General features: G+C 36.3%; 2 protein-coding genes across 3 annotated transcripts; both read left to right on the top strand.

Moving 5' to 3' along the window:
- The first annotated feature begins 780 nt into the window (after nt 1–780).
- Nucleotides 781–17,986, top strand: ccdc93 (CCC complex scaffolding subunit CCDC93). Of its 2 annotated transcripts, XM_030125045.1 has the most exons (24): nt 781–895; nt 1,536–1,649; nt 1,999–2,093; nt 2,475–2,586; nt 3,032–3,130; nt 3,488–3,544; nt 3,658–3,758; nt 4,969–4,986; nt 5,230–5,266; nt 6,943–7,041; nt 7,873–7,923; nt 8,584–8,670; nt 9,222–9,338; nt 9,623–9,685; nt 11,226–11,299; nt 12,299–12,380; nt 12,458–12,532; nt 13,638–13,709; nt 14,562–14,670; nt 15,617–15,699; nt 15,783–15,820; nt 17,078–17,162; nt 17,334–17,447; nt 17,696–17,986. In XM_030125045.1, the coding sequence occupies exons 1-24, from the start codon at nt 809–811 to the stop codon at nt 17,750–17,752; spliced, it is 1,926 nt and encodes a 641-aa protein (XP_029980905.1). In that variant the 5' UTR covers nt 781–808; the 3' UTR covers nt 17,753–17,986. The 2 variants fall into 2 exon arrangements, with proteins under 2 accessions (XP_029980905.1, XP_029980906.1); XM_030125046.1 differs by lacking the exon at nt 4,969–4,986.
- Nucleotides 17,987–19,157: 1,171 nt separating this feature from the next.
- On the top strand, nt 19,158–22,926 carry LOC115412520 (fibroblast growth factor 4A-like). The gene is made up of 4 exons (XM_030125084.1): nt 19,158–19,647; nt 20,750–20,887; nt 21,955–22,058; nt 22,703–22,926. The coding sequence occupies exons 1-4, from the start codon at nt 19,512–19,514 to the stop codon at nt 22,886–22,888; spliced, it is 564 nt and encodes a 187-aa protein (XP_029980944.1). The 5' UTR covers nt 19,158–19,511; the 3' UTR covers nt 22,889–22,926.
- Nucleotides 22,927–23,375: the final 449 nt, after the last annotated feature.

Genomic DNA, 23,375 nt, shown 5'->3' with positions numbered 1-23,375 from the left:
TAATACATGGAGGAACACAACTGATTTGTTTTTCCTCAAATATAACTTTAATCACTTAATATTCTCTTAATAAGAGGGAATTGTTAGGGTTAAAAGGATTTTAAAAGCCTGATTTGTCTAGAATAAAATCATAATGTTAAAGTTCAAAATATTACCAGATCTAAAGTGTAATATTAGGAAAACTATTAAGTACACACGTTAAAGTTGCATTTTTATAGGTTGATGTTTGGCCACAATTTGACAGTGTTTACTTCTTGTTTGTTTGTTTGTCATTTGATGCTTCGTTAATTCTTAATAGTTTGATTATGTAGACAATTCCTAACAATAAAATGACAATTTTATTTTCGAAATAGTAGATTTTTTTTTCTCCTTTTTTTTTAACATTTAAAACTCCTTAAACAGAAGTGTGGCCTTAATACACCACCGTGATCTTTTTTTTCTGGCAATATTTATTTTTGAAATATTCTGGCTTTTGTTTTTAATATTGCAATATATGTACATATTATGCTTTTTATATTTTTTTAAGCCAGCAAATACATTACATATGCATAGACGTTAGAGTGGATAAAATGACATATACTGGCCATTATTGCAAAAAAAAGAATAAAAAACAAAGTGAACAAAAAAAAACCCACCGAAAACAAATGCAAAAACAAAAGTCTAAAAAAATAAAATGCACAGTAAATTATCAAAGTAATGTTTACATCGGACAATAGGAGGCGGAAATGAGCCATGTCGAGGAGGAAATGCTGGTTTGTATCACGTGTCTCGGTCATGTGACCTGTCATCCCAAACAGTTGATTCCAACATGGCGGCGGCCGCTTCTGTTTTCCACAGAGTGAGAACTGGGTCGAAAATAGGAGCCCAGTACGACCAGGATGGTAACATCATCCAGGTAAACCTCTCCTAAAACCGGAAACGCATTTTATACTGGTGGTTAGTGTCAACAAACAACAGCAGAGCTAATGTTAGCTAATGTATGCTAACAGCACAACAGGCTAGACGCGGACATTTAGTTCGTTTTTTAGAATGTATTTTGTTTTTATGTCGTTGATTTAAGTCAGTAATAACACAACGATTCTAATCCTGGAGGTTAAATATGCACAAACACAACAGAAGTGCGATAATAGATGGATAAACGGAGCTTTTTGTAACTGCTGACTGAAGCTATGGTGCGTTCAGATCAGTGGGATAATAAATGTAGTGGTCAAGTTGACAGAATTGACCACTTAAACATTAACTACATCAAACAGAACTATTTATTACTTATAATTTGGATTTGCAACCAGTGTAAGAGTTAAATGATCATTTTTGCCTCAGGATTCTTTTGGGAGATTGTGGTTTTAGTTGCTGTGAATTCTGGGAAAAACATTAAAATTAACATTTAGTCTCTTTTCACTTAATGAATTAAACTCTGCTGTCTATCAGATATCTAATGTCAAGCTTTTATTTAAACAAAAACCTGCATTTACAACAGGGTGCCAAGGGATCTAAACAGGGGTAAATTTTAATGATGTTTTATGTTGGTGTCGTAGGTGGAGACTCGGGAGGATGAGGAGCAGAGTGTGAAGCTGGCAGAGATCCTGGAGCTGCTGTTGGCCGCTGGATACTTCAGAGCAAGAATTAAGGGACTGTCCCCCTTTGATAAGGTACCGCCAGACTGAGGATGCTTGATTTATTCATGATGATAATGTCTGCATCCAAACACCTGGAGCTCAGCTGTGAACAAACTCACAGGGATTTATAAACCCACAGGTCCATAGATATTTACGTGGACTAAAAGAATCGCAGACACATCAACAGACACACATACACTCAGACTAACAACATTTATGCTACAAACAGATTCATCTAAAATGACTATTAGTGGACTAGGAGAGTTTAGACAGAGCTTTTATTAATTTGACTGATTCACTCTGTAGAGCTCCTGTCAAAGTAGATCATTACAAACTAAGATCACACGGCACTAGTTTCCATCATCCTCCGTTTTCTCCTCAGGTGGTCGGTGGGATGACCTGGTGTATCACCACATGTAACTTTGACATTGACGTGGATCTCCTTTTCCAAGAAAACTCAACCATTGGACAAAAAATGTAGGTGTTTTCCTTGCTTTGCTAGTTTTCCTTCTCGTCATTCCTTTGCACATGTATGTTTAAGTTTTATTTCACATTTTTAAGCAGGCGTTTCACATCAGGTTGATTTACCAAAAACAGCATCATCATTGTGAAAGACTGGACTAAACTAGGCTGCATCCTGTCGTTAGAATGTGGTGCTGTTTGTTACGTTACACACATCGATCTGTTAAGAAAGACGTAGTTCAGGTCATTCAGTTGATCAGAGTTTGATGTTTGTTGTGGCAAAATTTCCTCTGTTTCCTGCTAAGCAAAAATCACCTCAACCCTGTGTCTTTTCCCCCAGATCTGATGTGCACTGTTGAAGTGAGTATTCATGCTTTTTCTTTGTGTGTTTTTTAGAGCTCTGACAGAGAAAATAGTGTCTGTTTTACCCAAGATGAAGTGTCCTCATCGTCTGGAGCCTCATCAGATCCAGGGGTTGGATTTTATCCACATTTATCCTGTGATTCAGGTGAGAAACAGTGTCATTCACCACCTTTTTCGATAAGATCAGGCTATTGATCCCACCGTGGGAAAAATGCATTGTTTACAGCAGCAAAAATACAGAAAACAAAGTGCAAAAGACAGGCAGAACATTTAAGAATAAAACCAGGAAATATAGAACAGTATCTGCTAATTTCAATGATTTTTTTCTGTGTGTGTGTGTGTGTGTGTGTGTGTATGTATATATATATATATATATATATATATATATAAAATCTACATATTTGCAATATAATTGCACATGATAATTGAAAAGCTGATATGATATGAATGAATTTACTGTGAACTGTTGTGTAGTCTGATGGCTGTGGGAAGGAAAAACATTATTTAAAACATGTTCTTTTGCAAAGGATGGTTAGTTTTTTGTAAAGCTTGACAATGCCTCAGTATTTTTGGGTGTTTTGTTTCTGCAGTGGTTGGTAAAACGAGCCATCGAGACCAGGGAGGAGATGGGAGATTATGTCAGAGCCTACTCCATATCTCAGTTCCAGAAGACCCACATTCTGCCAGAGGTAACCACATCCACCAATCAACTAACCAACCAACCAAGAAATAAACCAACCAACCAACAAATAAACTAACTGACCAGTCAATCAAAAAATAAACAAACCACTTAATAAATAAATAAAGTAACCTTCCAATCAACAAATAAACAAATCAGCCAACCAACCAACCAGTCAAACTGCAGTCTGGTAACTCAAACACCAACCATGTTTGATCACTATATTTAAACATTGAATTTATTTGACAATAAATGACAGGAGCAGTAAACATGAATATACTTTGGTCTGAGATGTAGAGGAGTAAAGGTATAAAACTCTCCTTTAGATACTGTTGTAGATTTTCATGTTTCTAAGTTTGTGCTGTAGGATGAAGAGTTCCTCCAGAGGAAGGACAAGGCGGTGAAGGCAGTTTTGGACGTACTGGTGAGTTCTAAAACCATCCAATCAACAGCCTCCTCCATTTGACTCCATGTTGTTGTTGTTAAACTGAACCCATTTGGATCTGTGACTGTTCTAATCTGTGCTGTTTTATCCAGGAAGTGTACAAACCCCAGAGGAGGTACAGGAGGCAGAAGGAGGCAGGAGAACTGATGGATGAGGAGTCCAGGGTTCACTCCACCCTGTTGGAATACGGCAGGTAACACAACAACACAAACCCACAACAACAAGACAAACTCACAACAACACAAACACATGACAATATACACGTAACGTCCACATCACAACAACACAAAACCACCATCAAAACATGCAGATGTAAACGTGCATAAATTAGCATGCTATTGAGCTAATTTTCTCATAATGTGATTAAAATGGACTATACATTTAGTTGTAATCCCACCCACTGATGATAATGATACATGCTAGTGATTGTTTTACTGTAAAGGAGATGAGGATTTTAAGTGCGGATGTTACATGGAAGGCAGTTGTTTTGATAGAAACAGTGGGTGGAAGAAGAACTCACCTGTTTATTTTTTTTTTAGATGCTGGACTAGAATTAGAGTCTGAAACTGAGAACAGCTTTATTATTCTCAAACAGCTGATTTAATTTATCCCGCCCATAGAGGTCCTTAAATCGTCTAAAGCACATAATCTGCACTGTGTCGTACTAACGTCAGAAAGTTTTACAGTTTGTTTTTAACTTTTTTTTTTTAACATTTATTTCATCAACTTGAGCCATAAACAAAAATACCAAATACATAATTTATTTTAACCCTTTAAATGCCATGTTTGTAATGTGAACAAACCATATTCATGATGCAAAAAACGCACAAATTTCTTTTTTTTTTTTTTTTCAATATTCTACATTAAAAAATTATTTGTTTATTTATTTTCCTGGCAAGTGTCAGTGGTTAACACCAATGTTGGTTAATATACATTATTATTTTTTTGTGTTAGGTCAAATGTTTAATGCTAAAATGTGTCTGTGTGCTTTGTACTCACTTGGTAGAAGGGCGTTAGTGTAGGAATTTACCATGTTTACAAAGTACTGATTTGAGTGGATGGGTCAGAATTTAAAAAAAAAAATCATCCAAAAATGAACAACTTTTGAATTCTGACCTAAAACAAATTGTGAAAAATAATATGACCTTTTATAACATGAAGTGCAAAGTGTGCATAATATGCTCACCTGGATACTGGAAGGTTAATGAAATCCCAGATGCTTTAGTTTCAGATGATGTATTTTCATGTTCATTCATTTATTTCCTCTTGGTTCATACTTCCTACATTAGATCTCATTGGTTCCTTTCTTTTCTACATTGACGCTGCTCATGTCCAGTTTCTTGTCTCTCTGTCATGTGACTCTCTCATCCATCCTTCATCCATCTCCTCACTGCTGTTACTAGAATGTCAGATTTCCTCCTGTAAGTAACTCCTCAGTGCTGTGTCTGTTTGACAATGAACACATGATGTTTCAGGCATGATGGATGCTCACTGTGATGCTTTTCCATTGGTTTCCCGTTTCCTGGTTCAGGTGTTTCTCTGATTTGACGTGTTGCTGATGTCATGTTGCATGGTGTAACCGTTGCTGAGCGTAGATGCTGGTACTACGTTCATTTTCACATTTTTGTTGTGTGTTTAACATATTGTTTCTTATTTTTCTGCAGGAGATATGGATTTAGCAAACAACCCAAACAAGACAAAGTAGGTGTTTGACTATTATTGGGTTTAAATCAAACTAAACCAGGATATTTACACATAAATGCTGTACTTTTACTTTTTCCAATTTTTATTTTTTCTTGAATTTTCAGTTTCAGTTTGAATTAGTTTTAAAGCGGTTTGGTACTTTTATATTAGTTTGTATTGTAAGAAAATGCTTAGTTTTTGGTTTCTTTTCTTCAAAGTGAGTTGAGTCACAGAACTTCAAACCTTTAAACCAGTAAACTTCCCCTAAAACTAATGCAGTTTTTTTTATTTTATATGTTACTGAACTGTTGGAAAAATGGAGTTTAACACGTTCAGGTTCATGATCAAACTCAAACAATAAGATCTCCCTTTTCACAGAAATATGTATGTTAGTCTTATTGAAATTAGATTAGATTACATTACATTGCATTACATTAGATCCCACCAATGGGGAAATTCACTGGTCAAGGCAGCAACAGAATAAAGTGCAAGAAAAAAATGTGCGGCATAAAGATAATGCAAAAAACAAACAATATAAATAATAACAATAATAGTAAGTAATAAAACTCTATAGCGGTGGTTCTTAACCTTGTTGGAGGTACTGAACCCCACCAGTTTCATATGCGCATTCACCGAACCCTTTTTTATTAAAAAATAAAATATGATTTTTTTCAAATTCAAGACACAGGCATATGTTTTACTGGTGCCCAAAATGAACCGTGCATTAACATCACTGTGTTCAAAGAACAAAACCAATACAGTGCATGACCTCACAACAAATTACATACCTTTTCACAAAGACATTATCTTTTTTAATACTACCACACTGAAATGGTTTTCATTTTTAACCTTATGTATTCCAATAATGAACTTATTGTATTTATGCTATTTATCATTTTTAACATTTTAACACACACCCATCACCTAATTACCATCAGGCTACAATAATAATGAATATTTACTGCAAATCAGTGTGACTGACGGCTTTAGCGTAATACGATTTCTCCATCCGCGATGGTGCGTCTTTCGTCACATGATTGTAACTGACCAGTGCGGTGACCGAAAAATGTAAACAAACGCTACACATGGCTGCCTCCGTGGTTAACAGGAAGTAGCGAAAGTCATAATGACGATGTGGAAAATACTCAAATAATTCATTGTCAGACGAGTGGAAGAGATTATAAACACTTCCAGATGTGTTGTAGTGCTATAAGCAACAACAATACACCGCGTATATTGGATGTCAATCAGAGAAAGAGTCTCTGAAGCCGTTTGTTTACATACACGGACCTAGCCCGACACACACACCCGACTAATTAGTCGAGTGTGTGTCTTGACCTCCGCCGAACCCCTGAGACTGACTCACCGAATCCCTAGGGTTCGATCGAACCCAGGTTAAGAACCACTGCTCTATAGGCTGTACACATATATACATGCATCTGCATATTTACATAAGAGTAGAATTTCAATATGTCTGACAATTTACCTGCAATGTTGAAGAATCCAGACTTAATTGCGATAATAATATGTTAAAAACATTTTAAAGTATTAAATACAGGATCCTTGTTTCTATGCAAACACCGTCCATGATTTATTCCATGTTCTGTCCCCTGCTGTGCTCCTGTTTGAGTATCTTCTACAGTCTTGTCTCTCATGTCTCTGGTCTGTTGACCGTCTGTCTTTGCCTCCTCCAGGTGGACGGACAGAAGGCGTCTCTGTCCTCTGGATGTCCTGCTGCTCCTCCTGGGATGTCGGAGGTGTCGGAGGAGGACGACTTGCAGGCGGCGGAGGAGGTTGGTACTGCAAAAGATTCACCACACCTTCAATATTCACTTCACCTTTGTTTTCTTCATACAGTTTTTTTCATACTGCTCGTAAATGGCATTTTTTTATTAACTATTTATTGTTAAATGTGTGTGTTATTTGTGTTTTAATGGTGTAATCTTGGAATTGTGTGTTGTATTTGCTGCTGCCTATCTTGGCCAGAACTTCCTTCTAATAGAAGTTCTTAATCTCAGTGGGATTTTTCTCCTGGTTAAATAAAGGCTAAATAAATCAAACAGAAGTCTTTACAATCTGGACTAAACACCACAGCCTCTGACCTTTAACCCCCAAGAGGCTCCAGTAATCATCATGTACTTTATGGATAAATCCAGTTTTTCTGATGTTTTTTCAGTCGAGACTCACATTTGGAACATTAACATTAGTAAATCTTACTCTCGTTGTGTATAATAAATATTAAGACTTTCCTTGTGAAGATCCTACACAAAGAGTCTGTAACTCTGTACAGATTATATATGAACCATGATTAAACAAAATCAACTGCGAAGGAGATGAAAGGTAATTTGATTTAATTTCTTGACAGTTAAAGTAATTCTTCTAAACATAAACATGAAGCTGACGCCAGTTTTTGGGACTTGATATTAAACTAAACATCTTTGGGGTTTTTTGTTGTTTTTTTTAGATTGTTGAACATTATGGAAACAAACACAGAAATGAATTTATAGTATCATTAGTAGCAGCTCTGTTTTTAATATAAGGCCTTTGTAATAGTTTAATGAATTTTCAGTTGTTAATGGATCCAGTTTTTTTTAAAGTTGTTTGACTATTTCTTTTTCCTCCAGATGAGGATTAAAACCCTGATGACCAACATGGCAGCCATGGCATCTGAGGAGGTCAGAAAACCCAGTTTATTTCTTTTTATCTTTATTCCACTGCATCCTTCTGTGGAAAACCTTACTTAACCCTTTAAGGACTTCCATTATAACAGGCCTAGATTTATTTATGTTGTTTTTGCATTAAAAAGTCTTTTTTGTCGATCCTTTTGCACCATTCTTCAGGAAGAACTTAACTTTCAATATGTGTCCAATAATTGTCATTATTATATGTAATAAATGCTTAAAACAGTGTGTAAAAAAGCTTAAAAAAACAAAAAAAACAAGACTAGAATATTTTATCATACTTGTTATGAAAAACAACTGTAAATGTTCACAATGAAACTTTATGAGATTATAGAAATTAACTTTTAACTGTTTTCCATGTGTTCCAACATTTTAGCTTGTCTAGATCATTCTGTGTCCATGTTCTTCTGATTATTTTTAGTTCTTTCTCATCATTTTTATTCTGTGTGATAGTCTCTGTTCACTTTCTGTCAAGTTGTAGACAGAGTATGAAGATGAAGAAGATATAGTTTAGGTCTTAAATTATTCCCAGGTTTCTTCCACCTTGTTCAGACATAAATGTATGAATCCTGCCTGTAAAACATAAAACACTGCAAAGTGCAGGTGTTGTTTTTATATGAACTGACTCTTGTTTCTGTGTTTGTGTTTGTTCAGGGGAAACTGACTGCGAGCGCCGTGGGTCAGATCGTTGGACTTCAGTCTGAGGAAATCAAACAGATCGCCTCCGAGTACGCTGGGAAGGTCAGTTAGATCCAGATGCTCAGTTCTTCTGCCACTCATCAATATCATTTGTACTGTTTATAATATTAAAGCTGTTGGAGGCGGAGTCAGGAGAACATCCAGCCCCTCTGCAGGTTTGGATTTTTTTTAGAGTAGACAAATGTGCTGAATTACTTTTTTTAGTGTGAAAATCTTAAACCTGCATGTATTTTAATAAATATTGAAATGATAATAATGAAATATTCTTTAAAGATGTGCAACTTTTAACCCAGTGACATCAAATTCATCACCTAAACCTCATAAACCAAGAGAAAACCCTGGTCTGTTCTAGTCCCAGAATAATCAGGATCATGTGTAAAGACCACGTCACTAATAAAAACAGGTTCAATAATATTTATATAAAACAGATTATCTGTATAAACCAGGTGAACACACACGTATCACAGAGATCAGGACGTCAGACTGGACGATGGTGTTGTTTATCCTCTGTGTGCCTTTGTTGTAATGTGTGTGTGTTTTCTCTGTCTGTATTTGCTATAATGTGTTTTTGTGTGTGTTTTGTGCGGTTGCAGCAGTCAGAGTTGTCATCGGAGGAGCGATCGGAGCGTTTTGGTCCTCTTCAGCAGCATCGCCGGGCGGTGGCGTCGATCAACAAACAGATTCAGGACAAAACCAAACAGCTGGAGGAGGTCGGTACCAGATGGTACTGGACGGTACTGGTCGGTACCAGACAGTCCAGATGTTTCAGCTCTGCATCGTAGACGCTTCTACTTCCCTTTTTAGTTTAATTTAATTTCAGTGCTTCAGTTTCTTCATATTTAATGTCAAGCGCTCAGTACACTGAATATTTAAGGAATAAAACTAGAAAAACAAAGGCAGTTTCAGACCTAATTCAAACATCCATATATAACCTTAACCTTTACCCTCTGAAGGGCATGTGTTAAAGTTAAGGAGGTTATTTTTGTTTTTGCAGCTTCGGGCCAAACATGCAGAAGTCCAGAGTAGCTGTGAGGAGGCCAAGACCATCCTGATGGAGGTGAGAAACAAACACCACACACCAAGGAAACACTCAGTTAGTTCTTCTGAGTTTACTCTGTCTATACACACACCTACAGTTAGGGAAACATAATGTAGGCTCACAAAAGGCTGGCTTTGTTTTGAGGTCCTACTGCATTTATGGAGAAAACCCAGGAGTTATTTATCCTATGAGGACTACCATTATAACAGGCCTAGATTTAGTTGGAATAAATAACAATTTAGCAATAAGAGTATCAGAAAATGTCTTTTTTTGCCAATTCTTTTGCACTTTTTTTCAGAAAGAACTTAGCTGTCAATATCTGTCCATTAATTGTCATTATTATATATAATAAATTCTTAAAACACTGTGTTATAACAAAAAAAGGGACTTAAAAAAAAGACAGACTTGAATATTTTATCATATTTGTTATGGAAAACATCTGTAAATGTTCATAATGAAAGTTTGAGATTATACAAACAAGCTTTCAACTATTTTCCATGTGTTCATTTTGTTTGTCTAGATCATTCTGTGTCCATGTTCTTCTTATTTTTAGTTCTTTCTAGTCATTTTGATCCTGTGTGATAGTCTCTGTTGACTCTCTGTCTAGTTATAGACAGAGCCCCTCATTTCACTGACAAAAACATCCATCATCTGATTCAAACACAGACACTGCATCTGTTTATGCCCTGGATAGATCTGTATATAGATTTGCATATATGTGTGTGTGTGTGTGTGTGTGTGTGTATATATATATATATATATATATATATATATATATATATATATATATATATATGTGTGTATAATCTTTACAGATAAAATACAACTATCAATGAACTATACAAACCACAAATATACAGATAAAAACAGTGAAAAAAAAGTCGGAAAAAAAAAAACAAAAAACTCAAAACTCGACAAAATCACACTAGTAGAACACTCCAAAACAGCACTATCATTATTATATACAATTAATTACTAGGATTCATCACTAACACACTGATAAAAGTAATAAAAATCTTCCATCTCTCTCTCACCGACTGCACTCTGCTGCTTTCTGCTTCACCCACTTCCACCCCTCCCTCTCAACCAATGCAGACCTCTACCCTAATGTGTCACAGACCAATAGAAAGAACCTAATCTCAGATGAAAGATGACAGTTGGATTCGTTCAGGAGTTACAGTCTTTTGAATGACGGTGGATGAATAATTAGTCTGCAGACACATATGGTCTTCAAAGGGTTAAATAACTACTGTTTGATTATGTGAACAAACACATAGGAAATTTGATCAAAATGTTGCTCTCAATTATAAAAAAAAATAGAATCAGGTCAAACTATGTTTTATAAATAAAATCTGCATCTGAGACTGTGAGTATGAATGAACTGATTATTTATCGTGTTTGTGTGTGTTATGTTTAAACATCATCATCATCTTCAGGTTCTTCAATAAGTGGACGTTTGACCTGATCGTCGTCACTCCTCACATCCAGTATCTCTGCCTCTGGCTGTATTTTTATGTTGTTGATGAAACATGTTTTTTTTTTGTGTGTGTGTCTTCAGGCGACGGAGCAGTCAGAGAGACTGGAGAAGGAGCTGAAGTCTGTGGAGGAGATCGAAGAGAACGCCGATTCTGGGTGGGTGAATGAAAACAGACGGGAAAAAAACATCAGTTAGGCCATGGATTACAGAGCCATTGATGCCAATTAATGTTCCAGTAGGAGCACAACATGAATGTACACATATAAAAAATATAACAAGAAAATAGTAATAACATCAAGTGGTTCCAGGCACAACAAACTCCACCCCTTGCACTTACTGTAGCTTATTTTGGCATTGATCCAGCTGATGTCATCATGTCAATGCATGTGCTGATGTCAGCATATTAGTTGCCTCTATATATGTGCCAAGTTTGAAGTAAATTGAAACAAAATTGATATTTTTATAGACATGTGAAATTTTGGCCATTATAAGTAAATGGGACAAAAAAAAAGATTTAAAAAAATTAATTAAAAATTTGAACTCAGCCCTACTTTTCCCAAAATGTAATGGCATCTATTCTGGGTCACTGGCAATCTATAAAACCCAGTTTGGTATGGATTCAATTAATAGTTTTGCTGCTACAAACATTTGAAGTTTCACCCATTATAAGTAAATGGGGGAAAAAAGATTTGAAAAAAATTCATGAAAAATGTGAACTTTGACCTACTGCTCCTAAAATGTAATGAGATCTATTCTGGGTCACTGGCAATCTGTAAACTCAGTTTGGTATGAATTCAACCAATAGTTTTGCTGCTGGAGTGTTAACAAAGAAACAAACCGAACCAAAAACATTGTCCACTGGATACAATAGTCATCGTTGTCCATTATAAACTGTCCATTAGTCCCATTAGTAGAATATAGATGTTCTGTTCTGTCTCAGCCTCAGTCATTTGTTGTAGTTTGACTGTTTTCTTCTCTGAAACCGTCACCAGAGACTCCACCTTCATGTTTATTAATGTATTTACATGTGTATACTTATGGATCTTTTCCCCATTTGAGCCGAGGGTGGTGTTCTGAACAGACTGAAGCTGTTGGTGAATGTGTGATTCTGAGCTGAATGATGTTGTTTTCTGTCTCTGTGGTCGTTTCTTCAGCGTCCTGGAGAAGCTCCGGTCTCTGGTGACCATGAATGAAAACCTGAAGCAGCAGGAGCAGGAGTTCAGAACCCACTGCAGGGTGAACGTCCACACCATTCACACAACACCAACACCTGCACTGTGTTCTGGACGTTAACACTGTGTTTTTACATCCAGGAGGAAATGACTCGTCTGCAGCAGAACATCGAGGAGCTGAAGACGGCGTCGGGTCAAGATACAGACGAGGACAAGGTACGTCTGAACATAATGACAAACGGGTTTAATTATGTTCATTCTGCAGATGAACATAATTAAACCTGTTTGTCATTATGTTTCCCATTTCACTTGTTTCAGTTTGTTAATGTGAGAATATTAAACAACTCAAAATGTATAAATAAACATTTCTGACTTTTAGAAAAATCTGTGACCAATAAAACCACCTTTCATTTCAATAGCATAGTTTACTTTTAATGTGGACCTTTTCTTCTCTTTGCATTTTTATAGATTAGATGAAATTAGATTAGACTTTATTGATTCCACAACAGGGAAATTCACTGGTCAAGGCAGCAACAGAATAAAGTGCAAGAAAAAAATGTGCAGCATAAAGATAGTAAGATAGAAACATAAGATAGTTTTTGCAACCAGACATGTGATGATCTGTTGTTCATGCTTCAATAGTTTAAGTATTTCAAGAGCATTTCTTTAGTCTGAAAGGTATTTTCCATTTTTGACTTTCTGCTGTTGGTTAAAGCTCTTTTTTTTTTTTTTTTTTTTTACCCATTTTACCTGAAGTAAAGAAGCCGTCTAGTAATTTTGCACCTTTATATAGGATGTTATTCATTTTAGGACACACTCTTTCTTATTATAGTAATATATTTCCCCTGAGAATGATTACTTCCAATAACAAATATAATTTATATAGTTTGGAGTTGGAAAATATACATTAAAACATTAAAATGGTCAAAATACTCTAATGCTTAATAATAATAATAATAATAATAATAATAAACAGTGTGTGAGTTCTAGTTGGTATCATAGGGTTCAGGTGTTTTTTCATAGTTTTGTAGAAGAAAATGAAGTTTATCAATAAAAATGTCAAATATGAAACTGTTTTGGATCCATATTATCACTATATATGTTCACAAATGTTGGAAAAGCTGTAGCAGATAATAAAAAACACCTAAAAACACAAGCACCACTGTTGAATCTGGAAAAGGTTTGATTCTCATTTTAATTCCTGTTTATTTTATCTCGGGTTTAGTTCAGTTTAACTCTTCCTTCGGGACTGTTTGTGTTTTGTGTCTGTTGTTGATGAAGTGTTCAGTTTGTTTTTTTGTTGTTGTTTTTTTTTTTTCAGGAGAGGAACGAGCTGATCGACAAACAATACAACACAGACCGAGACAAACTGCACAAGATCCGTCTGCTCATGGTAGAAACACTCACATAAGCAACACAGACACAAAAGACGATTAGATGAACAGAGAATGAGGTCAGCGATAAAACCCTGGAGATAAGAGTCAAATACAAAGAAACACATATTTAACCACATAATCGCAAACACTGGATTCAGTGTTAACTCTGTAAGGACAACCATTAGAACAGGATATATAGGATGTATATTAACTCCTGATCAAACTTTTAAGACCAGGTGAAGAATTGCAAGAATTCACATTTTGCACCATGGATCTTAAAAAAGGTTCTAAGTAGTTTCAAAATGCAAAAAGAAGAAATGGGAGTGAGGCAAAAAAAAAAAGTTGAGTATGCACTTTATTGAAAACAGCAATTAAACTGAAATAGGCTGTTTATCATTTATATAATTATTACAGATAAAATACAACTATCAATGAACTATACAAACTGAAAAATACAGAAAACAGTGAAACCCCACAAAAACATGTCAAAACACACTAGTAGAACACTCCAAAACAGCACTATCACTATTATGTACAAGAATTCACCACTAAAATGCTGCTAAAAGTAATAAAAATCTTCCATCTCTCTCTCACCGACTGCACTCTGCTGCTCTCTGCTCCGCCCATTTCCACCCCTCCCCCTCAGGTAATGCAGACTTTTACCCTAATGTGTTACAGACCAATAGAAAGAACCCAATCTCAGATGAAAGATGGCGGTTGGATTCTGTCAGTAGCGTTAAAGTCCACATTCAGATGTTAGATTTATTATCGATGAGATTATTTTTACTGAGTTCAGATTCAGATCAGCTGTTGTTATATGGGTTTCCATTTGTGATTGTATTGTTGTTGTTGTTGTTTCCGTCTTTCAGGCTCGGAGGAACCGGGAGATCGCCATCCTCCAGAGGAAGATCGACGAGGTTCCGAGTCGGGCCGAGCTGACCCAGTACCAGAAGAGGTTCATTGAACTCTACAGCCAAGGTTCAAACTCACCTCACATTCACAACGAAGATGAATCTACTCAAAGAACTCACAAAATCACTTATGATAGAAGCAAAAAACACCTCCACTTAATGTTTAATAATGACCCCCTTTACATCCACACTAATACTCTGATCAGTATCTGATTAGTGAAGTTATCAGATTATCATTGATCATAAATCTGTGTGTCATTAAATAGAGAATGGGATCCCTCAGGGCACCGTTTTAGGCCCCATCCGATCTGTTTTATCAGATAACAGCAGTAATCTGATTATAATAAATCAGATTAACACACCTGGATTTGTCCCCAATACTCTCATGTCTTCATGCATGTATACAGGTTAATCTGATGTATTTAGTTCTGTTACATCTGAACATGTGGAAAAACTATTAAATCAGAGAAAACTGAAGGGATGAAGAAGACAATAACAGGAAGTTGGATTCTGTGTCACTGCATACATATAAACTCTGAAATAAATCCAATAATGGAGTGAAACATATAAACCAGGGTTTATCCTGGTTTATAATTTTTGCTCATTTTAATCATAATTTTCCCAATTTTTTCATTATTTTATTTATTTCCTTAATAATTCTCCTCATTTTGTTCATTATTTTGTTTGTGTCCTGCATTATTTTCTTAATTTTTGCTTATTTTCATCATTATTTCTTGATTATTCTCTTCATTTTGTTATGTTATTGTTGAAGACAACATCAGGAGGTTGGATTCTACATCACTATATACGTACGAACTTTGAAATAAATTCAATAATGGACTGAAACATCTAAACCAGGGTTTATGGATTATCCTATTTCTGAAGTGCATGTAAACGTATCACATCTGACTAACATTTATTGGATTTATATTGTCATGGAGAAAGACTCAGTAATAAACGAGTGTCTGTGTTGACATGAAACATTTACGTCTCTGATTGTTTGATGTTTTCAGTTTCTGCAACGCATAAAGAAACGAAGCAGTTCTTCACTCTTTACAACACGTTGGACGACAAGAAGGTTTATCTGGAGAAGGAGGTCCGTGAACAGCCCGATCAGAGCTCAGATTGATTCAGTTAAAAAATGAAAATAAACATTAAAAAGGTGGTCTGTCTTTGCAGGCGAATCTGCTGAACTCCATCCACGACAACTTCCAACAGTGAGTACGCATGCTGACATGGATCAGACTTCATTACAGTAAATCCACACATTAAAGCTGATGATCAGCTATAGTTTTCACTCCTGAGGAATTTGCATTTATGGATTTTCTGTGCAATGAAATTGGAAACAAAACCTGATGTGAATAAAAATGTTAAAAATGGAATCAACTTCAGGTTTTTCCTTTGGTTTGTGAAGACTCCAGTGGTATTGGTTCTAATTATTTAGCTGAAAACTGTATTTTAGTATAATTTTAGAATTAGATCAGGGAAACACTGAATTACTTTGATTAATCCAGGTGTGTTTTAATGACAAAAAAAAAGTCTAAATTGAGACTCTCTGTCTTAGTAAAACCATTTCTATCTTGTACTGTGTTACATATGAATGCGTTCAGTCATTTCTGCCACAGTTCTAGAAAAGAAACTGTATTTTTCAATCATTTCAATCATTTTTCAGTAAGTATCATCTTATTTCATGTGGCCAGAAAACGAATTAAATTGTAAATTGTCCAAAACACTGAAGAAAATCAACATTTAATTTTTTTTATCATTATTTTATCAATATTTTGGCAATAATGTAATAATTTAAACATGACGTAACTGACAATTAGAGGATGAAATGGTTGCAGTTCAACTGTTTTTCCACTAATGTTTATGTTGTTTAAGGCTGTGAACGTCATTAAAAACATGTTAAAGTAAAGTTAATACAGCTTCACTGACTGGAACCAGGAAACACTTGACACTAAAAGAAAAGTTAAAGTAACATTAGTGGAAGTAAATAGTTCCATTCATTGTACAGTCTGTATTTTATGACAGAGATGCAGCTTTTAACGGTTTTTATCTGAGTAAATATTGAAGTTTATATGTTGTAGATGACCTTTTTAGTTTGTTTTATCAACGTACAGATTTCTCATTCATTGTTTGTCTGATATGTTTTAACCCTTTGTGTTCAGGTTAGAGAATCCTTTATTAGTTCATAGATTCTTTCATTGTCTTACAGCAGCAAAATGTAAAAAGATATATTTATTAAAAATGGTTAGAAATAGTGATAAGAGCAAAATAGTTAAACAATTTGAGATCAAAGCCTTACGTGTAAGATAATTCAAACCTGTAAACACTGAAAAAGGTGAATTCACACATAAAAAGGTATAAATGAAGACATAGATGGTCCAGATCCACTCCGGACCATCACAGTCCAGTCTAGTTCCGTTGGTTTCATCAACTCTTGTGGTGTTTCAGGTGTTTGTTCTGTTTTTCAGGGCGATGGCATCTTCAGCAGCTAAAGAACAGTTTCTCCGACAGATGGAACAAATCGTAGAAGGAATCAAACAGAATCGCATCAAGGTTGCACTCACACTGATCCTAGTCTTCCTACTACTCCTCCTCTTCCACTTCTCCTCTTTTTTCTCTTCTTCCTCTTTCTCCTCCTCTTCTTCCCCCTCCTCTTCCTCTTTCTTCTCTTTTTCCTCTTCTTCCTCCTCCTCCTCTTAAACCTCTGTATGCCTGTGTTTTCAGATGGAGAAGAAGAAACAGGAGAATAAAATGAGGCGAGATCAGCTGAATGATGAGTATCTGGAGCTGTTGGACAAACAGAGGCTCTACTTTAAAACTGTCAAAGACTTTAAGGAGGTAAAGACACTCATTGGCCTCCACCATGAAGGAGGTTCATTCATGGATCATCAGTATTTCTGCTGTAATAATGAGACTCTTCATCTTCACACATATTTATTGTGTTCACGGTGAAACGTCTGTAAACTGTATTTTTCATTTATCATGTGAATGGTTCCAGATCTTTCCATAGACTGAAGCCACAGTTCCAGATCCTTTTCTCTGTTTTCCTCTGATACTGATGCCTGCTCTGTTTTCTTTGTCGTCAGGAGTGTCGGAAGAACGAGATGCTGCTGTCAAAGCTGCGAGCGAAGGGTGCCTCATAATCGCGTAAAGTACACGCCTGGTTCTGAGCGTACGTCATTACACGGATCAAACACGTACAAACATTCCACTAACACCCTGGATTTGTGCCAAATCTAACTAAAAACAGCCTCTGATAAGAAGAAAGTGTCCATCGAAGCCTCTGTATTGAACACATTAATCATTAATTAACAATTTATTGATCAGTTATTTGGTCTTTTGCACTTTAATAAAGTTTCATGTAAAGAAGAACGTGATAAGTCTTGGTATGTTTTATTCAATTGGACGATGCCCCACCTCCTCCTGTTTATCCGACTGTGATTGGCCCTCACTGCTGTCAGTCATTTGTTTGATATCAATAATTGATTAAACACAGATCAGGAAGATGACAACTTTAACACAAAGCAACAGAAAAACACTTACTAGACTCATAAACAGGCTCCGGTTTGATGTACATATGAGTCATTTGGTGGCAGTGGACAAACTCGCTGTATCACAACGGTTTGGAAATGACATGAAAAGAACTGAACTGAAAATGTAAAAAAAAATAGGACCAATGGCCCTGTAGCTTACCGGCCAAATTAAAAGCTTTGGGAAATGTATCCAGATGCCATTTATTATCACCCAGTTCTGTGTATTTATTATATTACACAAATAGCCCATGTTTTGGTCATATTCCAATCAGATCTGTAAAAAATTCAAATTCCAACTTGATATCATTGATACTTACTGATTTATTGTATCAATCCACTTCCTATCTCATATAATGGGAACATTTTTCAAAGTCACACCAAATCCAGAATCAGATCCGGATCCAAATAATTTCAAGACCTGGTCTCGACATCATCATAAAAGAAGCTGTATACCAAGTTTGAAGTCAATCGGAATTGTAGTTTCAGAGAAGAAGACGATTGAAAGTTTTGTAACGGATGACAGACGATGATGCCGGACGCTGCATGACGACAATAGCTTACAGCCTGTTGGCCGGTAAGCTAATCATCCATCCATCTATTTTCCTCTGCTTATCCGGGTCCGGGTCACAGGGGCATCAGCCTGAGTAGAGAGGCCTACACTTCCCTCTCCTTGGGGGATTCCTTCCCCAGGGGGGATTCGAAGGCACTCCCAGGCCCAGGTGACTGTGGCTCAGTTGGTTGAGTGGGTTGTCCAATGACCGAAGGGTTGGCAGTTTGAATCCTGGCTCTAATTGTTCACATGTCGAAGTGTCCTCCCAGTAGGGCCTGGCGTGACAGCAGCCGCTTACTGGTGGGTGAATAAAGCTGGTGGCTTTGTAAAGCATGAAGGTGTAGAAAATGCGCTATATAAGTGCAGCTCATTTCTACTTCATTACTTGTACTTTTACTACAGTATGTGTACTTGTACTGTAGTAAACTACAGTGTGTGTAGTTTTCCTGTGTTCATCATGTTTAATAAATCCCGGGCCTTTGTTTGTCGTCTGAGTGTGTCTTTATCAGCTGCTGTTTCTGGTTAATCTGTGTGATTGTGATACTGAACAGACAGTTTGCATCCATCAGCTGATTGGACGACGCTCTGACACATTCATGTACGCAGGATGAAGTCCACAAAAGCCCGTTTAACTTCTGGAGGGTGTGTTTAATGCTGGTGTGAACAGGACAAGGACGTTCATCAGACGTGTCTCCATTGTCTCCAGTGTTGGGTCCGTTGGCTGCTCTGGGATCAGTGACATGTCTGATAGTGGGTGAATGTGAGTTCGTCTGTTTGAGGTGATGAATATGAGCAGAGGGACGAAGACGAGGTGGACACATGGACGTGTACCTGCTGCTGTTAGTGTTTGCCTTCTGTGATTGGTCAACAGGGACACAGGAAGCAGCCGAGGACCGAGGCGTCCTCTTACGTGTCCTGTGGAGGAAGCACATGAAGGACGTCCTGGCGGGGACAGGTGAGGGACTGGACTCAATGTCCAACAAAAGCATCAGGATTAATGTGTCCTCTGCTTTTCTTTGTAAGTGAGTTTGTTGTGTGTGGAGGGAAAAGTAAATAGAAATCATGAAATTGGTGTTACAGGCATAACAAGAATGTTAAAATGTTGTAAAAGTGACAGTGCTGAAAATGATGTAAAAAGGCAAAAGATTTGTATTTTTATTGTCTAATTGTTTTATTAGTTTTACGGTGATGATTTTTACATTCTGTCACTTTGAGATTTGTCCATTGCAGATGTAAAGTTTGTTACAAATAAAATGTATTATTATTACCCTCGGCCCTCACCGCAGGGTATTGTCATCAGTTCGTTGTCCGTCTGTCCGTCCATCTGTATGTGCAAAAACTTTTGCGTGGACTGAAGGCCGAGGGTTTTTAAGTGCAGGCACGTTATGGTTATTATTGTTATTGTTATTAGTATTAACAACAAAATAAAGATGTAAAAGATGCAACAAAGCACAACAGGAAGAAAATCATATAAGACAAAAAGTGCAATGTTTGTTTATTGTCATCACTTTGTTTTTCTTATTGCTTATTGTTACTATCATTGATATTATTATCTACATAAATATATATTTACTTGTATATCGGTGTTACGACTACTCTTAATACTATCACTTTATTACATTTTTTGTCCTGTGATTATAAAAGGGTATACATGTACATAATGTGCAGATTATAATATTAGAACATAATTATTTATTATTTTTACTACTTTATTAGTTCTACCAGTACTTTCTAATGTGCAATTGTCTGTTTTTCACCACTATTTTTATAGTCATTGTAATTACTATTTTCTTATAATACTTCTTATATAAATACATTCAGTGTTGTGAATCTAATCTAAAACAAAAACATCAAAACTGCAGCAAGTCAAAGACAAAAGATGCGACCTTATGATACATGAGACTGTTGTAAAAGACTTGACATGGACGTGCAATAATAATAATAATAATACTAATAATAATAACTTTTATTATTATTGTTGTTGTTGTTGTTGTTATTATTATTATCTAATAATATGGAGTTACGGCATGTTTTGAAGCTCCTGGTCCTTGTTGCAGGTTCTGGTTCTGGTTCTTCGGGTCCAAACAGGGGCAGGGTAACTCATCGGCTGCTTTACTGTCGGGTTGGGATCGGGTTCCACCTCCAGATTCTACGTAACGGATCAGTGGGCGGAGTCCACATGCCTTCAGAGAACTGTGAGTGCAGTCAAACATCTGAAAAAAACAACACACAAACACAAGACGAAACAGGAACAGAAAGAAAAACACAACATAAAGATAAAAGAAGGATGTCAAAGTTCATCAGACACACAGTTCAGATCTACCACTAACCTGTTCCTTCCACATAATTAGGGATCATTTTCTCCTATTTACCAACTTCCACAGCTTAGAACTGAAGTTGATCCAAAATAAAATCATTTTTTAGTTTGTGGATAAAATAGAACCTGAACTACATCAGGTTAAGTTTAGCAGAAACAGTTTTCTCCTTTTTTTTTTTTTTTTTTTTTTTTTTGTTAAATGTTTTTGAATATAATTAATGATGGAATGGACCAATCATGTGACCAGTCATGTGAACTCATGTCCCATTAACTTCCATTAGTATCCAGGTGATTAAAGTCTCAATTGTTGAGAATCAAAGCTTTATAACTAAATATACCATGAATATAGTATAAATATTATAATTATATAAGTATAGCATAAGTATATGAATAAGTTTTATAGTAGAAACACGAATGATAAAAATTCATGTGATTCATGAAATTAAAGTGTTTCTGTTAAGTAAGAATAGATTTGAAATCCTGTCAAATAATATAATATAATCTCACTCTTTGTTCACTCTCTTGTTGGTGTAGATTGAATAACAGTGAATTAATGTAGATATTAAAGACATAAAGTTGTAGATCAAAGTCAGCTTTATTTGTCAGTTTTAACATATGCACAGCATATGTAGAAAACTGAAATTACACTGTGGGCCTTAGAGTTTTGTAACAGGAACAAAAATAGAATATAAGTATATATACATAACTATGAACATACAGTATGACTATAAACAGGGTTGGAGAGAATAAATAAAACATAAATATTTTCATCTTGTAATTTTTTTTCATTCTCAAACATAGATAAAGCTTTGTATTTGTCATTATTTCTAGGTTATTGTGATTATTTTATTGGTCTGATCCACTTCAGATCATATTGGTCTGAATGTGGAACCTAAACGTCCCTCATGTAAATCCTTCTGGTTGTTCCTCCTCCTCCTCCTTCAGGTTGGCTGAAGTTTTCTGTCATGAGCAGAGGCGTGGTGGCGATCCGAGGAGTGAGGAGTGGTCTGTACCTGTGTGTGAACGAGGATGGGTGGGCCTACGGAGCGGTATGTCAAACCCAAACCTCATCTACCAGGATGGATTTAATAAGACTCATGTTGAATAAATTAAAAATGACAGTTATCAGTAACCCCCCCCCCCCCCCCCCCCCCATATCAAAGCATGTGCATGTGCAACCACAATCTAAATATGTTAATATTTAGATTTAAATCTAAATTTAAATAAATGTTTATATAAATAGAAGATTTCTTTGTTCTCTTTATATTTTGTTTCACAAGTGTATATTTTCTGTCTGTCTACCCTCTATTTTGCTGCTGTCGGCTATGCAATTTCCCCACAGTGGGATCAATAAAGTCTTATCTGACCTTATCTTATCTCATTTTACCTTACCTTATCTCATCGTACTTTACCTTATCTTATTTTATTTTACCTTACTTGATCTCATCTAATCTTAATTTACCTACACACCATACCTTACCTTATATTATCTTATTTTATCTTACTTTACCTTATCTTATTTTATCTTATCATATCTGATCTCATCTCACCTTACCTTACGTTATCTTACCTTATCTTATCTTACTTTACCTTACCTTATTTTATCTCACCTTACCTTATCTTTTCTTATCTTATCTAATCTTATCTAACTGAACCTTACCTTACCTTAAATCCCATGTGGTCTGTTTTCCAGGAGCGGTTTTCAGATGACTGCCGTCTGAAGGAGACTCTGGAGGAGAATCACTACAACACCTACTCCTCTGAGTCCCATCCAGGCGTCTACCTGGCCCTGAGCCCCCGAGGGGAGCTGAGGAGGGGCGACACCGTGACCCAACACCACGTCTGTACGCACTTCCTGCCTCGGAGGACAACAGCATGATGACAGCGAACAAACACAATCATGAGGAATATGATGCTGATGTGAGAAAACTTAAGCACCTGAGACTCTGGGATGAAGTGATTGAACACAGGTGTAAACTAGAAGCACTCGGAGAGCGCAGACCTCCGCCAAGGCTGATCAGTGGCCCCCCCCGTGGGCCCCCCCACCCCCAATCACCACCAAAATTTAATCATTTCTTCCTTATCCCATTTCCAACAAACCCTGAAAATTTTATCCAAATCTGTCCATAACTTTTTGAGTTATGTTGCACAATAACGATCAGTGGCCCCCCCTGTGGGCCCCCCCACCCCCGATCACCACCAAAATTTAATCATTTCTTCCTTATCCCATTTCCAACAAACCCTGAAAATTTCATCCAAATCTGTTCGTAACTTTTTGAGTTATGTTGCACACTAACGATCAGTGCCCCCCCACCCACCCACCGTGGGCCCCCCCCACCCCCGATCACCACCAAAATTTAATCATT

Source organism: Sphaeramia orbicularis, chromosome 21 (assembly GCF_902148855.1).
Source record: "Sphaeramia orbicularis chromosome 21, fSphaOr1.1, whole genome shotgun sequence".
NCBI classification, from domain to species: domain Eukaryota; kingdom Metazoa; phylum Chordata; class Actinopteri; order Kurtiformes; family Apogonidae; genus Sphaeramia; species Sphaeramia orbicularis.
Note: the sequence above shows the minus strand (reverse complement) of the source record. Positions and strands in the feature narration are given on the sequence as shown.

What these genes read in the sequence shown, in the direction of transcription:
- LOC115412520 (XM_030125084.1), top strand. Translation starts at nt 19,512, where the DNA reads ATGGACGTGTACCTGCTGCTGTTAGTGTTTGCCTTCTGTGATTGGTCA. An exon ending in CCACATGCCTTCAGAGAACT is followed by an intron (nt 20,888 to 21,954) that starts GTGAGTGCAGTC and finishes CTCCTCCTTCAG; the next exon opens with GTTGGCTGAAGTTTTCTGTC. An exon ending in ATGGGTGGGCCTACGGAGCG is followed by an intron (nt 22,059 to 22,702) that starts GTATGTCAAACC and finishes TCTGTTTTCCAG; the next exon opens with GAGCGGTTTTCAGATGACTG.
- ccdc93 (XM_030125045.1), top strand. Translation starts at nt 809, where the DNA reads ATGGCGGCGGCCGCTTCTGTTTTCCACAGAGTGAGAACTGGGTCGAAA. An exon ending in AGACCCACATTCTGCCAGAG is followed by an intron (nt 3,131 to 3,487) that starts GTAACCACATCC and finishes TTTGTGCTGTAG; the next exon opens with GATGAAGAGTTCCTCCAGAG. An exon ending in AGGCAGTTTTGGACGTACTG is followed by an intron (nt 3,545 to 3,657) that starts GTGAGTTCTAAA and finishes TGTTTTATCCAG; the next exon opens with GAAGTGTACAAACCCCAGAG.